The sequence below is a fragment of the Struthio camelus genome, chromosome 15 (genome assembly GCF_040807025.1).
Source record: "Struthio camelus isolate bStrCam1 chromosome 15, bStrCam1.hap1, whole genome shotgun sequence".
NCBI lineage: Eukaryota > Metazoa > Chordata > Aves > Struthioniformes > Struthionidae > Struthio > Struthio camelus.
The window spans coordinates 19,331,788-19,347,636 of record NC_090956.1 but is presented as its reverse complement, the minus strand read 5'-3'; the positions used below and the strand labels follow the sequence as shown (position 1 = coordinate 19,347,636).

Genomic DNA, 15,849 nt, shown 5'->3' with positions numbered 1-15,849 from the left:
TATCATAATCTTTCTTCCTTAGTCGGTTGTTCTTTAAAACAGGCAATCTCCACTGCTTTAGCTGTTTTGGTTTGGTTTGGTTTTTTGTATGTTATCCAGATCTCTGTCTTTCTCATTACTCTCCTCTGCACTGAACTGTGATGTCAAAAACCCAATGCTGTGTTCTTGCTGGCTGATATATACCAGTTACATCACGTGTTATATACATATGTCTGCTCATACATCCCAAAATGATGAGTGGCCACACTGTTAGGGAGGGGAAAAAAAAAAAAAAAGTGTGGTGATTGATGTTCAGCTTGTGATTCACTATAGTAAGATTCTCTTCTTTTACTTAGCCACTTGTTTCCCCTCCAGTATGGGCACAGGTGCGTAGTATGCATTTGTCCCTATTAAATTGTTTCCTGTTCTTTTCCAGGCCATTTCTCCCATTTTCTGGAAATGTTCTGAAATTAAATCCTGTCCTTCCACATACTTGCAGCCTCTCCAGTTTGGTATCCCCTCCAAACTTAATAAGCAAAGTCCCTCTTTTATCATGCAGGTCATTAGCAAAAATACACTCAAGGCTGAACGCTAGAAAAGTCCCAGTTTGGACTCAGGCATCTGAGTCCAGTTTTCCAACTGATTGTGCACTTGCACTAGTTTTTCCAAATTGTTTTTTCTTTTGGTTATAAAGAAGTTAGAAGAGAAGGTACTTAAGGTCTAAATAATCTTAGAAAAGGTTGGCAGGGACCTCTGGTTGTCTCTGGCCTAATCTTCTTAAAGCGGAGGCAACTTCAGAGTTAGATCAAGTTTCTCGGAGCCTTATCTGCCTCACCTTTATCCATTAGGGCTCATGTCCTGTCCTGAAAGGAAAGAGCGTTGATTTGATTAAAACTGTTCCTGGGAAATCCATCCAGGCTGCTACTACTATCCCCATGTTCCTTTGAGGTCTACAAACAGTTCGTTTCATTTTTTAAGCAACTGAAGTGCGAGGTCTGTAATTCTTACCTTTTTTCTCCCACCTTAAAAATAGTCTGCCCTACGCTGCAATATCCTTTATGGTCTCAGCCTTTGTGCTCTGACAGGTGTGCCCTCATGATGAAGTGCCTACTGAACCAGAGTCTCAGCAGTGTGAGCTGAAACATTTTGGGTTCCTTTCAAAATCCTCACAAAAAAGAGAGTTTCCTTTTCCAGGGACCTTCACTGCGTTATCCTTTCTTGTAGCTGCTTGTTCTCAGCACTTTAAATCAGCCTGCTGTTGACTTATCCACAGCTGTTTATGACTAAATTCTGGAACGCAGAAAAGCATGTGTTCTTGCTCCGCTCCGTGTAATAAGTCACTTAAGATCTTATTGGGAGGCTGGTGGGGGGAGAAAAACAAACAAACAAAACACTTCTGTTTGCTGTAGTTTGGGAAAAGAAGGACTCGAGGAGGATGACGATGACGACGAGGACTTAGACGACAGTTCTGGAGGCAAACGGAGAATAGAAGTAAAAGCTCGTCAAGCATCTCATACCAATTACTTACTGATGAGAGGCTACTACGCGCCTGGAATTGTCAGCACACGCAACCTGAGTCCCAGTGACAATATTGTGGTCAATTCCTGCCAAGTGAAGGTTAAGCTGCGATGTACACCAGTTCCAGGAAGACTCAGCTCTCCAGGTTGGTTTCTGTTTGGCCTAACTTGCACAGAATTAGGTTAGAATAGGCAAGATAGAAAACTGATGAGCTGAGGAACTGATTTGAACAAAGCCTCCTAATAGGAACATTCTTCTTCATACTCATTAGAACATGTGGTTTGCCTTGTAATGCTTTCTCTCCTGATTTAGCACTAACAGGTGGTTGGCTTACAGAGGGCCATTTTGTTGGTAATAAGTCCTTGGCTGCATTTCATGTTTTGTGAAACCATTAATCCAAAGAGGAAATTAGTCCTCTACTTTGTTATCCCTTTAGCAGGAAGTTTTTCCAGTCCCTCTTACAGCTTAAAACCCCCCATTATGTCATATTAAGACCTTCCCTTCCGTAAAGAGAAAAGAAAATCTTTTCCAAGCTCCTTTGACAGAAATTCACATTTACTTTGTCTCCTAGAAGTGTCTGGAATAGTGGTGTTTAATCTGTGGCATTGTAGGTACAGTAATTTAAACATTTTGATGATATTTACAGCTTGCATATTTGCAATTCTTTGTCAGCACTCTCCCTTCTTGAAGAGTGTCTTCCTTTCTGCTGTAATGCAAATGTATCCAGGACAGCTTTTAGTTGTAATGGAAGGGCTAGTGCTGTCCCTGCCCATTCCCATTGCTGTTGCGATAGAGGTAAAATAGGATTTCTTTCTCAGATCTCTGCTACCACACGTGCCCTCCAGGTCTGCTGAGCTGACAGCTCATTACAGTTGTTCTCATCTTTGTTGTGACTGTCAAAGCAGTGCAGCTGTCACGAGTGTCCCAAAAGGCACAGTGTAAAGGCAGCCTGCAGATAAAAGGGTGGGGAGCAAATAAGAACACTGCCAAAACTACTCTGTAATCATCCAAGACTGCAAAAAGATATTATATTGCTTCAACTTCATATAGTTGGGTAAATTTTGGTGCAGTGATAGACCTGTCCCCAAACACACTATGCTCAGACGCTCTGTTATATTGATGGTACTAAGACATTGGAAACTCGTGGGTTTTACCATATTTGGCCAACAGCGTTCTACCCTGCATCAGCTTCTTGAGATATTTTGATTAATGGCGTCCTCCGTAGCCTTTTCATGCCTTAGGCTCTTCACTTGACCTTCTTCAAGAAAAAAGATGATTTCCTCCTCAACTTAGAGTTTAGCTGAGTGTTAGAGACGATATCAGTAAGTCCACACTATCTTTCACTGATACTTCACTTTGATATGAGGGTAGGCCTGTGTAAACTGGCTTGCTCTTCTTCTGCAGGTCTTTTCAGAGACAGATATGTAAGGCAGAATGAGAAACTACAGTAATGAACATGAAAAACTGAGCTGTATTTTTAAATGAAATAGTCTAGAACACCTCTAATCTGTCTGTTTCAGATTTTTTTTTCTTTACATATTGTATAGCATAGTAACAGCTGCTTCACAGCATTTTTTTTTTAATTTACTTTGCAGTTTCTTCTGTGCTTGATAAGATGGTTGTGGGAGTCTCTTGCCTCCCTAAAACTTTCACCAGACTGATAAAAGTCCAAGAAGAAAATTATGAAGTTGATCGGTTTCTTCGTCAGTGTACAGAATGTTATGGTTATAATCCCAGAGATGTAGCTGCTGTTTTGGAGATCCGTAATGCAATAGAAGCAACTTCCCACTTTGGGATTGGCAAAGCTGAGCTGGGCAGACAGTTCTGCAACTATGAAGAAATGGAACCTGCACGCACCAGGAATTTGCAGCAGTACATTCAGGTGGTTTTATAGCCAGCTGCTTTCCATACATACATATGTTCATGTTTAGTATTTCCCTTGAACAGAACAATCTTCCAGGCTTTATGAAGCAAATATAAACTGAAAAAAGGTAGAGAGAGATGACATACCAATAGCCTGATGGCAATCTTGCCTCATAGTTAGGCGGACCAAAAAATAAAGTAATACTTTTTCAAAGCTAGGAATGAACTGTTTCAGAAACCTAGAGGTACCAGATGTTCACCTTTGGAAGCACAGGACTTTCTCAGTTACTTTTTTCTTTAATTTAAGCTCAAAAAAAGGTCTTCTGCTGTAATTTCAGAAAAGTGTAAGGGGCAGAACATCTTACCAACTTCAACACAAAAGGACGGAAAACTGAATGCCCCGCTAAGCTCTTCCTCTTTTTTTTCTTGCTGCCAGTTAAGGATAGGAATTCCATGATATTGGGGTATACTGATATTTTCCAGTGTAAGCTAATGAAACTTCTTTTTTTTAATAGGACTTGATTGAAATGCAACAGGTTTTAGAAGTAGGAGGCCATACCGTAAGACTGGTTGCAATAGTATTTGCCAAGCCATGGCTATTACATTCGGTATGTCTGAAGAATAAACCAGACGATTCTGGTCAGCAAGGCACAGATACCACTCTCTCAGATGTGCAACAGGATTGCCTGCAGTCAGAACCAAAGAAGGGGGAGGAATGCTCAAGAGAGGAGGAACAGCCAGTAAAAGACTTAGAATCTGTCAGTGATGAAGAACCCCCAAGAAAGAGATTTAAGACTCAAAACGATGAGCTTCAAGATGGCAGCCAACTCTGCCAGGGTCCACAGAGTGGTTTGAAAAGTGCAAGTGAAAATAACTCTGATGCAGATGTTACTGATCCTGTTAAAACGAAGGAAGCTTTAGCCACCGATGAAGAAGCAGGCCCCTCGGGAGGGCCAACAGAACACCTAGCTGGAGACTCAGCACATGCTTCAGATGCTGTGAATGTGGACACTTACGAGGAACAAGATAAATCTTGTTCTGAGGACAAAGAGCTTCAAGCAGAGAATGATGATCTCGCCGCTGAGCAGGACAAGCAGATCCCTAGCGTTGAACACTCGGCCAAGGAGCAGCATGATGAGGTTACCCATTTACAGGAGAACCCGGAAGTCCCTACAGGTATGTAGGAGTTCTACACATTAAGGAGTAGAGACTAGCTTACCATCAGCTGATCCCAAACAGATAGCTACATTTTATAGGTAAATATCAGATCCTTTGTGAAGACATATACCACTGAGAGGGGTTTTAATTTCTCACAAAGTGGCATTGTACTAGTTGATCTGGAAGGTTATGGAGGCTTCAAATACATCAGAGATTCCTTCCCCAATCTATTGCTGGAATGTTCATGACTAGTTCAGAAATATGCTTTTTTTAGAAACATGTTTTCATGTCTTAATCTTCTCCAAAAACATATCTGGATTTTGAGGTTCTCTTCCCTGGATTCAGTCTAGAGGCTAGACATCTTTAAAGGTAGAAAATCCAGTGCTACTGGTGTACATTTGACTAGAATGCCAATGACTGAAAGCTGCAAAGTCTTAAACCGTTCACCAGCAAGTGGCATGTGCCATTGAGAAGAATAATAGCCCCTTTTATGACCCAGTTTGACTTCATTTTTATTACATTTTTACTGCTAGTGTTCTTTTTTAATAGCCTATAGTCCATGCCAAGCGTTACCTTAAATTTGATGGGGGGAGGGTATTTTGTTTTTCTTTCTATTGGCTCTGATTTCAGATGGAATCATAAGCTGGCTGCTTGCATAGTCTTTTGCTGATATCTGCCGTTACTCTACATTGACAGTTGCAGGCCGTCATATGAATCAGTGCAGACCAATCCATAGAGCTTAGTATTGTTTAATGGAGCCTTCCTGCAGGGTACGGACTCAGGGCTGTCTAAGCAGCATAGATTTCAGCAGCTCTTAACATGAAACTACTAATGTATTCTTGATTTAATTTCCTCTTTATTTTTAGGAGGAGGAAAAAAATCCTAGTTAGTTGTCATACCAAGCTTACAGTTCTTACCAGGCTTATTTATGAAGTCCAGCTGACACTTACCAAGAGATATGTGCTTGTGTAACACTTCTGTGGTTTTAAAACATTATCTCATGTTCTAAATAAGCAATTGTCAAGTGGTACGTCCTGTGTACGGAATTAAAGTAGGAAACATGCGGTATGGTTACAGTTACACAATTGGAACTCCTAGTTTTTAGCTCACTCATGATGTGCCTGCCAAAAGGCAAAGTTTGCATCCATGTTGAATCTTAGTTCCCAAGTTCCCAGTTTTTTAAATGAGGTTTCAGGTGCATCTGACCAGCATTTGTAGTTCTCTGTTTCCATTTGCCTTGAAATGGAGTGTAAGTGCTCAAGCTGTCAACTGTGGTAAAGAAAACCTTTTGGAAAGCTCCTGTTAGGGCTGTTCTAGTCTGTTGTACTCACACATACTTGTCATGAGTTGGACTTGGACTTGGTCTTGCCACAGGAGCTTTGTCTCTTCCCTTTGTTCAGCTGCTTTACTCGGAAGGGTTTAGGTAGGAAGGCAAGATGTGCTTATGCCAAAGCTGTTAGCCTCTGGGTGTGGTAGAAATACCCAAAGTTAAGTAATTGTGTAATTAAAGCCCGTGGCGTAACGCACTGTGGAAGTTGCAGAGTGCCTTCTCATCAAAACTGAACCCTGCTGAAATCTTGAGTTTGCATTCTCAAGTCCCAGTCTACAACTACTCAGACTTCTGCTCAACTTCAGTATGACTGCCAGTAGCAGGAAAGTTAAACCTACAGGAGTGCCTGCAAGCAGAGACCCTGCATTGCTCTTTGTGTGAAACTTGGTTCTTTTTCAATCCACATAATTATCCATCGTTCAGCCATGTAGCAAGACTTATAAAACATCTTGCTCTGATTTGGGAATGGACCACAGAAAGTGTGGTTGGAGTAGACAGATGTGATTAAGAGAATAGCTACAGGAAGAGAGAAGATCTCGCAGACAGATCAAACGCAGTCAGAGTGGAAGCTCAAAACACCCCATGCAACTGACAACAACACGCAGCTCAACTTTCTTTTTTTCTTTTCTAACATAAGCCATTGCCTTTTAAAGCTTAGCCGCCTTTTATCTTCCTGGCACTGGCTATAGAGTTTAGGCTACTTAACATAAAATGTACATGTCCTTTTCTTTCCAGGAAGTTCCGTGACAGATCTATCTCAGGCAGCCCGGGACAGGTGAGTAGTAGAGATGTTTGCAGAATAACTGAACAGTTAGCATTACCAAAATAACTTCTGAAAGCAAATGCTTTGGTGACCTTAGTTTTATTTTCTGACGGGCAGAGTACTGAAGATGGAGAACCCCCATATTTTCTCCATTGTCCTTGTTAATGTTACTCGTGTCTTGGTATGCATTCTGAGAAGATCCCTCTGGTACATGTTTGTTCTCAAAAATGAGTAAGTTCCAAATATCAAAGGAGCAAAAATAATCTTATTCCACAAATAAGTCTGGTGCCACTAGGTCTCTGCTTACAATTCCCCAGGAAAGGCCTGGAGAAACTGCAATATGGGAAGGTATGGATTTCCCTGCAGGGTCTTTCCTTGGATCTCAAAACGCTAAAAATAAGGAATTCAGTTTCCTGTCTGAGCACTGTTACTGCATGTTGTAGATTGAAGCATGTCTTGGGTGGGCCTTTGGAGGATATTAGAGCCTAGTGCAAAGAAAGCTTTTCCTGGTCAGTAAGACACAAGGTGGTTGTTGGGTGGTATAATGGTGCTAAGAGTGCTTCTCAGACGGTGAACAGCTGGTATGAAATGCTTCAGGTCTGTAGACCTGTTCAGTAGATTAGCACCAGTTTCTGCCCATTCTCAGAGTAGCTGCAGAATTTTTTTACCTAGTATGTGAGCGAACACTGGAAATGGATGCAGTAAGACTCTCTAGTAAGCAGTGACGCTGATGATGGGAAATCTAGCTTGAAGAATCATTCCTATCAGGAAAACCCAGTAAAGACTAAGGACAGGGTAAGTATATTTGCATAAAATCACAAGACAAGGATATGCCTGCGAGTGTGTTTTTTCTTGACTGCTAGTACAGGGAGTTGGAAGAGTCTCAATGCAGCCAGCAGTTTGCGTTTCTCACTATCAAAGTAGCAACTGATCGAGCTGAACTTAAACCTCCTTTTGCAGAGCCTGCGAGAATGTCTGCTTCATTGGGAGACCATGGAGGATTGTGGATGGGAATCTGAATAAACCTGTGTGCAAGGGAATGATGGAAGCTGTGCTCTATCACATCATGACAAAACCAGGCATAACGGAAAGCATGCTGTTGCAGCATTATATGGGAGTACTGCAGCCCGTCGCTGTCTTAGAGATACTGCAGGTATGTGAGCCATCAGATGTTTGATCTGTAATCTGGTTCAGCTTCCACACTTAGTCTGTACTTAGCAGTCAGTAAACCCTTTGCTGGGAGTCCCAGAACAATGGGTGATAATTGTCAATGGACCATGAAAAACAACCTTCTCCCTTTGGAACAAATTCATCAAAGCCAGAGTAAGGTACTATTAGCAGTGAGGATGGAGGCCTGCTTTACCACTGTCTGTTGAATTACTGTACTATTGATTCAAAAAATTGAGTTTTCTTCTGAAATGGATATAAATGCAGCTGGAATTCTAGTTGGTTACTAAAGAGTGGCTTGTCACCATGAAATATTAACTTAGGTGGTTTAATGCAGTGTTAATCACTATGGAGTTTATCTTAAATTTTCCTTACATATATATATTTCAGATTGGTAGTCTTTTGACATGAGCAGCAGACTGAAATGTCTGTGCTAGACAACACTGTAAATAGTACCTTCTGGTTTTACAAACCTGCTTAAAGGCATACATCCTTAATTGTAGAACAATACATGGTTAGAAAACTTGAGTTTCTGTCTTTTTTGCATCTGGAAGTGTATGCCTGCCACCATAGCTTTCTTTGCAAGTGAAATCTGCTTGATTCCTTTTCTACAAGGATTCAAAATCTTAAGGGTAGGAGTAGCACCACAGTCCTTCCCATAACCGACTTCCCCTTTTAACAATGGAAATTAATATTCCAATATATATGCCACACTTCTCATACATTTTGGTATTAATGCCAGTTGTGTACACTACCAACCATGTGCTGACTCATTATTCCTACTTCCTAGGTGTTCCAGCACAGCATGCCCGTATGTCCTATTCCACAGGAAGACCACCAAGAGGCTAGTTAGGGTCAGGAGAAGGGCAAAGCAGCAGGATCAGTAGACAGGTTTAAGACTATAATACATAGTGTCTAGCAGTCAGATGTATATATAGGAGAGAAATACAGATTCCTAGGCAGCTTAAATTAATTCAAATCCACAAGATCAAGGAATTACCGGTACTCTCCAAGATTAGAGAACTTGAATCTAACTTCTTCCCTGCCAATAAATACAGTAACTGGTTGTGAAAGCGTATACACAGCTTCTATCTGCAAAATACCAAGTATTAATACATCTAGGTGCCTATCTAGGTAAGATCACGAAATATACACTAGATATTTACGGCACATACATTGTCTTGCTGGGTGTGGTTGTGAGAAGGAACGCCGGCCTTCAGCAAGAAGCAAGCCAGAAGTCTACACTTTCCATATAGAGCGGCACTAAAATGGTTTGTAACTGGTCCTAAACTTTGGAGATCTGTTGTTGAACACATTCTGTATTAGTATCCAGATGTCAATCACTATGCTGGAAGGTTTTATCTTCAATAGATACAGTAATTGACAAGCAAAGTGATAAATGAGTACGTGCCCAGCTATGTGAACTTACTTTGTTCTGCTGTAATCTCTGCCATATAAATTTGGTGTACAGTTTCTGACAACACTATGGGTAGAATAGTGTTTAACACGTGTTTTTGTGCAACTGTTGTAGCTAAACATCTGAATTTTTCTACAGGGTCTGGAAGCTCTTGGTTGCATCAAACGGTTCTACATGAAAAAGCCATCAGTAGTGTCTCTCTTTTCTCATCCAGTTATGGAAGAACAGCTGAACAATCCCAAACTGAGTGAAACCCCAACAATATACTATGAGCCTACCATAGACTGTACTCTCAGGCTGGGAAGAGTGTTTCCCTGTGAAGTTAACTGGAATAAATGGGTGCAGATGATCCATGTATAAAAGATGTAAAGTTGAGTCATGTTAACTGGGTTTAGCCTGTTGGAGTGACTGTTAATGCATTTGTGCTCCTTCTTTTTTTATTAAGTAAGAAAAGTTATTTATCCTTTTTACTTTGGAATGTATTTAAGCTGAGAGTAAAATCTAACATTAAGATACAGGTCATATTTAATCATATTTTAATACATGCTCATATAATTCACAGTTTCTGCCCTTATCTTTTGTGGTTTTATGCAAACTCAACTATGCTCTTCATGCAGACTGCTGAGCTTTACCTGGCTACTCCAGAGACCTCTCACCGCCTGTCCAGATGAAATTCTCGGTCTGATGAGTCTTTACAATTACCTGCTTTTTAAGCTTCTTTCTCGGTCTTCCTCTTGGAATAATACCATGTTATCTTGATCATCATTCAGAGCTGTGACCTGAGTTTTGTCTTTGACTCAGACCTCTGTAGCTCTTCACGTCCATGCTATGGTAAAATCTTGAAGGACCTATCTGGGCTCATCTTAGTAACTGCAAGATACTGTCAGAGGCGATATGCCCTTTCAATCACATCCATCTAGAACTTTGCTGCATGCCTGTTTCCCTAGTTCATCACCTCTCTCTGCATTCTGCCGGCTTCTATATTACTTGCTTAGGCTTTTACATCCTACCTGTTTGTTTTAATTCACTGATATGTCTGTTCCTGCTTCCAGTCGGTTCACGATGCCCAGAGAGAAATGAGAGAACCCATCTGATTTGACTGCAAAGGACAAAAGTTGATGAGAAACGACCTGTGTAGGTCAAACCATACTTGTCAGCGATATTTAGGCATGCATCCCCAACTGGACTGCCCAGAGGAGTGTATGCTGTCAAATTCCCTCATGCAAGAATACAAAGTGCAGAAATCATATCCGTGCTAGTGCTACCCCCATCTTCCTTGCCATGTAGAGACACTGGCAAAGAACGGTAGCGTTTTGTGGTTCTAAATTGGTTCTTCAGCAGGCATTCTTGTAGATTCTTTAATGTTGTAGTATTGTAATAGTACTGACTTCGAGACAGTGTGTTACACCTGTTGTTAATGGACAAATTAAAGAGTATGTTGGCTAGGAGTGAACCATGTAATTAAGGTGGGTATAAAAAGCCAGACTTTTTTTTCTCCCCCCCCCCCAAGATGCTCGTGTTGTTTTTGCTGGAGCTGAGGATGAAGTAGTGAGTCTGACTCTGCCTCTTCAAAAGAAATTCCTGTAACGCTAAGGCACTACTCTAGCTGCCCAAAGCTTTACGCGTATTTTCAGCTTTTCAGCTTTCCAGCTTTTGCAAGATTTTAAACAGAATATGTGACTGTGTTTGCCTATGTACAACTTCTTGCTCATTGATGCTGGTTTCTGGCTGTGGCACAGCCAAGCGACCTCCTTCACCTTTGCTATGGCCTCTGTTCTATCACCCACCAGACAGACCCAGGCTGCTGTTTGATGACTATTACTTGTAAGAAAGATCCCTGCTTTTAACCTTTACCTAGACTTCTCCGTTAAGTATTTTAAGCAATGCTTTAAATATGTGTTGCATGGTAAGCACAACCCAGGCAGAGCATTCATTTCAGTGAGTGCGTTTATAGCAGAACCACGGTGATTTGGAGCAAGGAGGGCCTCATGGGCCCGTCCTGTCCCAACCCCCCTGCCCACCCCACCACCCACCCACAGAGAACGTCACGTCGGGGCCTCTGAAGGTCCTTTTCCGAGACGCGCGGCACTGGTGGCCCAGGGCCGAACGACAGCTTTTCGACCACCACCACACGACGACCACGCTGTTCCCATCCACGGGCAGCTTTATTGCAGGAGAGCGCGGCCGCCCCGCGCAGGCCTCGGCGCGGCCGGCCTGGTGTTCCCGCCGCGGGGCCGCGGGCGCCGGCCTGGGCCCGGGGCCCGGGGGGGGGCCCGGGGCCGGGGCCGGGGCCGGGGGGGGCCCGGCTCAGTCCCGCCAGCGGTGGCCGCACTGCGCGTTGCAGCACTTGTAGAAGGTGGTCATGGGCTCGTCGGCCGAGCGCGTCTGGATCTGCATGAAGTAGGCGCGGGGGTGCTCGCACTTGGGGCACGGCTCTGCGGGGCCAGGCGGGCGCCAGGTGAGTCCGAGCGGGCCCCTCGCCGCCGCCGCCGCCCTCCCAGCCCCGCGGCCCGGCCCTACCGGCGGTGGAGTCCACGTTCTCCCAGGCCGCCGCGCCGCCCAGCACGTCGTCCACCTCCTTCAGCTGCGGGTACTTCCTGCTCGTCACCTGCGGGCGCGGCCGGTCAGCGGGGCCCCGGCCTCCCGCCCCCCCGCCCCCCCCCGCCGCCCGGCCCGCCCCCCCGCGGCACCTTGCGCGTTACGTTGCGCACGTAGGGGCAGGTGGTGCAGGCGAAGCGGTGGCACCGCGGCCCCTCCTCGGCCACCAGGACGTTGCCGCAGGCCGGGCAGAAGAGCAGCATCGCCGCTTCCGTGGCGCCGCCCGCCCCTTCCGGCGCGGCGATGGCGGCGGCGGAGCCCGAGGAGGAGCTGGCGCACGCCGAGGTGCTGGAGCTCTTCCAGGCGGCGCTGGCGCGGCTGGTGCAGGACCCGCTGCTCTGCGACCTGCCGCCTCAGGTGGGGCCCGCGGCGGCCGGGGCGGGGCCCGGGCGGGGGGGGCGGCGCGGCCCACGGGGCGCGTCGCTCCCGTGTCGCGGCGGTGCCGCCCGCAGGTGACGCCGGAGGAGATCGGCTCGCAGGTGGCGCTCGAGTACGGGCAGGCCATGACCGTGCGCGTCTGCAAGGCGGACGGCGAAACCATGCGTGCGTACCGGGGGGGGGGCCGGGCCGGGGGGCCGGGGGGGGTTGGGGGGGGCCGGGCCGGGGGCGAGGCCGAGGGAGGTTGGGGGGCGGGGTGGGGGTTGGGGGGGTTGGGGGGGCCGGGGGAGGTTGGGGGGGCCGGGCCGGGGGGCCGGGGGAGGTTGGGGGGGGCTGGGCCGGGGCCGGGGCGGGGGGAGGTTGGGGGCCGGGGTGGGGGGGGTTGGGGGGGCCGGGGCGGGGCGGGGGGAGGTTGGGGGCCGGGGTGGGGGGGGTTGGGGGGGTTGGGGGGGCCGGGGGAGGTTGGGGGGGCCGGGGGAGCGGGGTGGGGGGGGCCGGGCCGGGGCCGGGGCGGGGGGAGCGGACAGGCCCCGCTGAGCCGCCCCCGGTCCCCCCCGGCCCCCGCAGCCGTGGTGGTGGTGCAGAACGCCTCGGTGCTGGAGCTGAAGAAGGCGCTGCGGCGGCACGTGCAGCTGCGGCAGGCGCGGCAGGGCGGCGCCCAGCACCTCAGCTGGTGAGCGGGGCGCGGGCCGGAGGACCCCCCCCCCCCAAAACCCCACCTCGGTGGCCTTTCCAAGGCGGGCAGTTCCTCCTGCCGCCCGCCCTGAGCGTTTTCCCTCCCCAGGAAGTACATATGGAGGACATACCACTTAACCTACGCTGGAGAAAAGCTGGCAGACGACAGGAAGAAGCTGAGAGAGTGAGCGGGCGTCTGCGGTTTGCTGGGGAGGGATGGGGACGAGCTGGAGTCAAGCTGTCCGGGTAGCCCGCAAAGCAGCTGCACAGGCAGGGATCAGTCTGGGCTGCTCTGCTCTGGCTCACTTAGGTTCTGCACCACCCCCCCCCCAAAATAAAAAAAAAAAATCACTGCGAGGCAGGGCTGGCATTTCAGGCGATGCAACCGCTCCGCCGCTGACCGACTGGCCGAGAGGCCGCCTGGGCTCGTTCCCCAGCCACAGCTTGTCCTGCGCTGAGAGCATCCCGTTCGCACCACATCTGGCCCCCCCCGTATCACCCTTTGGTGTCCATGCCAAAACTAAGGCAGAATAGGTCATGTTTGCTCAGTTCTCACCTTAGGTACCCTGCAGAGACAACACGAAAAAAGTATGGCTGAGAGGTAAGGCAAGTAGCAGGCGGAGAAGGCAAAGAAAGGCTGGTGTCACGCGCCTGATGCACATTAGTTCAGAGGACCACATCCATTCGTGTCTGGGGAACTGGTGTGTGTGTGTTAATGGAAGCGCACGGAGAGCAGCTACCAAAGGGAGGATGGGGACAGGTCACATCACATCACGTGGGGGAGGGCATCCAAGGTGGTCTGAAGGAGGCAATCAATCAGGTGGAGTGTTTGGAGTCGTGGAATCACAGCATGTGTTGATGTGGAGTGATCTAGTCCAACACCCCTTTTGGGGGTGGTGGTGAGGAGCAGGAGCTGTCTCAAGTAATATAAACAAATTTAGCAAGCAGGAAAAAGCCCTAGAAAGACAGCCGTAGGTAAGGAAAGCTGTCCCTGAAAGATCGATCTGTGGGTGATAGCTGTTACGCTTGGGCTGTGTTGCAGTTTAAAAGGTAGATGATCACATCTTGGAGTCCTGGCAGGATGTTCTACTCACGCAGGTGAGAATTCGACTTTGTCCTGCATTAAAGCACAGCACCTGAAAGTATGAGTCCATCTCCCCAGGGGAAAGAGGAGGCTAATAGGATGTCCGTCAAAGGTGGTGGTTCCTGGGGAATTAGCATGTAACAGCATCACTCTCTGTTCAGGTATGGCATTAGAAACCGCGATGAGGTCAGCTTCATAAAGAAACTTCGAAAGTAACTTGTCAGGTAAGTCCTGAAAAATCCATTAAGAGCTACCAGAGCATCCTCCTTTTCCCAGGGCTAGTGCTAATGCTTGTAGCAGCTGATATTGCTGCTCTCCACTGCTTAGCAGAGCATTCCTAAATGCCCATATCTGCATTAGGCACACAGCCTGGCTCTAGTCCATTTCCACATTTTGGTTTTGTAGCCTGTGCCATGGATGCTAACGCAGTGTCTTTATAGCATTGCTGCTGCTCCTGAAATGGTGTATCTTAGTGCTGACAATGGCTTATCTCTAACCTTGTCTTGCATTTGGATTCTGAATCTGCTCCCACAACATCCTGGGACTCATTAAATGCAGTGCTCCTTTGCCCTTACGACTGCTTCTAGGATGCTGCTTTCTTTTAGGCTTCATCATTTCTGGAGCTCACTGTCAGGAATGCGGCAGGCTGCTAACTAATCCCTAGGAGAAAGAAGGGCTCTCTGTGCCTACAGGTGATTGCCATCACCCAGCTCATTTGATCCTTCTTTGTGTCTCAGACTATCTCCAGACAGAGCAGAGCAACTTTCTCCCGCTCTGCTCCTAGCTCCTTCCTGTACCATGCAGAGCACCTGCAGTTAACAGAAACGTCCATTGGGTGTACATAAGTAAATGCAACAGCAAACATAGCATGTTCTCCACTGTTCCACAGAGGATGTATTTTGAGCCCTTTTCCTGCAAGCTAGAGAAAAGAGAGACGTCAGCTCATGTCCTGTGTTTACGTTCTCAGTTTCTCCATTTTCTAGTTTACAGAGACTTGAATTCAGCTGATTCATTGTCCTGCGAAGCCGGGCATGCTGCTAGAAAACTTTCGTTCATGGTATTTTTGTGCAACTGATGCATTTAAAAATGCTTCCAACACAGGAAACATTATACATGTATATTTATCTCCTTGTAACCCATGTGGACCTCATGATTCCAGTATGAGGCTGCCATTTTTTAAAAAAAAAGTTATGTACACATAAATGCATGGTGTGGCCAAGATTCTCAAGCTTAGTAAGTTTAAACTTGTGTCAGCTTCCCTATTCCCCCCATCTAAAAACACATCTAAAACTCTGAAAAGCAGTGGTATCATCAGCTTTTCCAAATGCCTGTTTGTTCATTTTGTTTTGTAACTCTTAACTGGCTGGGTTAGAAAATGTTATTTTGCCACCACAGTGGCTTTTTTTTTCCCCCCTCTTTCAATGCTGCCATCCTCACGGTATCCACCATAAGAAAACGTGTGCCCTGACAGAGGAGCTCTATCTATCTGCCTCGAGGTGCCTACGACCACTGGTGGGTCACCTGTGGCAGTAGCTGATCCCCATGGACAGCCTAGGCCAGGTATTGCATGCTGGACTCTTGTATTACCACAGTAACTATTGTCCCTGTCACACCTTTTCTTTGTTTAACAGATAAAAGCAGATAATCCAGCTGTACCAAGACCATTCTGTGGATTCAGCACCTTCCTAGAGGAAAAGGTTGTAGCATTTCAAATGGAAACAGACTCAGAGTCGAATGGAAACTCTCAGATGCCACAGCTTCTGCAGTTGCTGTTTGAAACATCTGCCTCGGAGCTGTATGCTGTGTCCCTTTTCAGGGATTAAAGAGACGATGTGGTTTTCTGAAGCCTTTATGGCCCTTATTTCATTTCCACCTGCAAACCCATGTCTGGCTATGGTTGGAGTGCTAGAAAAGGACTT

At 46.7% G+C, this 15,849-nt stretch overlaps 3 protein-coding genes across 5 annotated transcripts in view; 2 read left to right on the top strand and 1 right to left on the bottom strand.

Moving 5' to 3' along the window:
• GTF3C1 (general transcription factor IIIC subunit 1) overlaps nt 1-10,656 on the top strand; it is a 58,863-nt gene extending 48,207 nt beyond the window's left edge. For both annotated transcript variants that reach the window (XM_068909118.1, XM_068909117.1), the window contains exons 32-37: nt 1,389-1,642; nt 3,093-3,379; nt 3,876-4,536; nt 6,584-6,623; nt 7,572-7,764; nt 9,334-10,656. In XM_068909118.1, the coding sequence (XP_068765219.1) occupies nt 1,389-1,642; nt 3,093-3,379; nt 3,876-4,536; nt 6,584-6,623; nt 7,572-7,764; nt 9,334-9,555 (1,657 nt within the window). In that variant the 3' untranslated portion in view covers nt 9,556-10,656. The remainder of the gene's footprint in view (nt 1-1,388; nt 1,643-3,092; nt 3,380-3,875; nt 4,537-6,583; nt 6,624-7,571; nt 7,765-9,333) is intronic.
• Nucleotides 10,657-11,450: 794 nt separating this feature from the next.
• On the bottom strand, nt 11,451-12,017 carry POLR3K (RNA polymerase III subunit K). Its single transcript, XM_068909123.1, has 3 exons — nt 11,886-12,017; nt 11,716-11,803; nt 11,451-11,630 (listed from the first exon to the last, which is right to left on the bottom strand). The coding sequence occupies exons 1-3, from the start codon at nt 11,994-11,996 to the stop codon at nt 11,503-11,505; spliced, it is 327 nt and encodes a 108-aa protein (XP_068765224.1). The 5' UTR covers nt 11,997-12,017; the 3' UTR covers nt 11,451-11,502.
• On the top strand, nt 12,018-15,775 carry SNRNP25 (small nuclear ribonucleoprotein U11/U12 subunit 25). 2 transcript variants are annotated; one of them, XM_068909120.1, is made up of 6 exons: nt 12,018-12,150; nt 12,246-12,336; nt 12,739-12,844; nt 12,956-13,030; nt 14,092-14,154; nt 15,562-15,775. In XM_068909120.1, exons 1-5 carry the CDS (start codon nt 12,037-12,039, stop codon nt 14,144-14,146), a joined length of 441 nt encoding a protein of 146 aa, XP_068765221.1. In that variant the 5' UTR covers nt 12,018-12,036; the 3' UTR covers nt 14,147-14,154; nt 15,562-15,775. The 2 variants fall into 2 exon arrangements, with proteins under 2 accessions (XP_068765221.1, XP_068765223.1); XM_068909122.1 differs by lacking the exon at nt 15,562-15,775 and adding an exon at nt 14,536-14,622.
• The last annotated feature ends 74 nt before the right edge of the window (nt 15,776-15,849 follow it).

Bases quoted from the DNA above. Each gene is read 5' to 3' on its own strand.
- POLR3K (XM_068909123.1), bottom strand. From the start codon at position 11,996: ATGCTGCTCTTCTGCCCGGCCTGCGGCAACGTCCTGGTGGCCGAGGAG. The intron at 11,804-11,885 runs GTGCCGCGGGGG...CCGCGCCCGCAG, and splicing joins TGCGCAACGTAACGCGCAAG to GTGACGAGCAGGAAGTACCC. The intron at 11,631-11,715 runs GTAGGGCCGGGC...CTGGCCCCGCAG, and splicing joins GAACGTGGACTCCACCGCCG to AGCCGTGCCCCAAGTGCGAG.
- SNRNP25 (XM_068909120.1), top strand. From the start codon at position 12,037: ATGGCGGCGGCGGAGCCCGAGGAGGAGCTGGCGCACGCCGAGGTGCTG. The intron at 12,151-12,245 runs GTGGGGCCCGCG...TGCCGCCCGCAG, and splicing joins TCTGCGACCTGCCGCCTCAG to GTGACGCCGGAGGAGATCGG. The intron at 12,845-12,955 runs GTGAGCGGGGCG...TTCCCTCCCCAG, and splicing joins GGCGCCCAGCACCTCAGCTG to GAAGTACATATGGAGGACAT.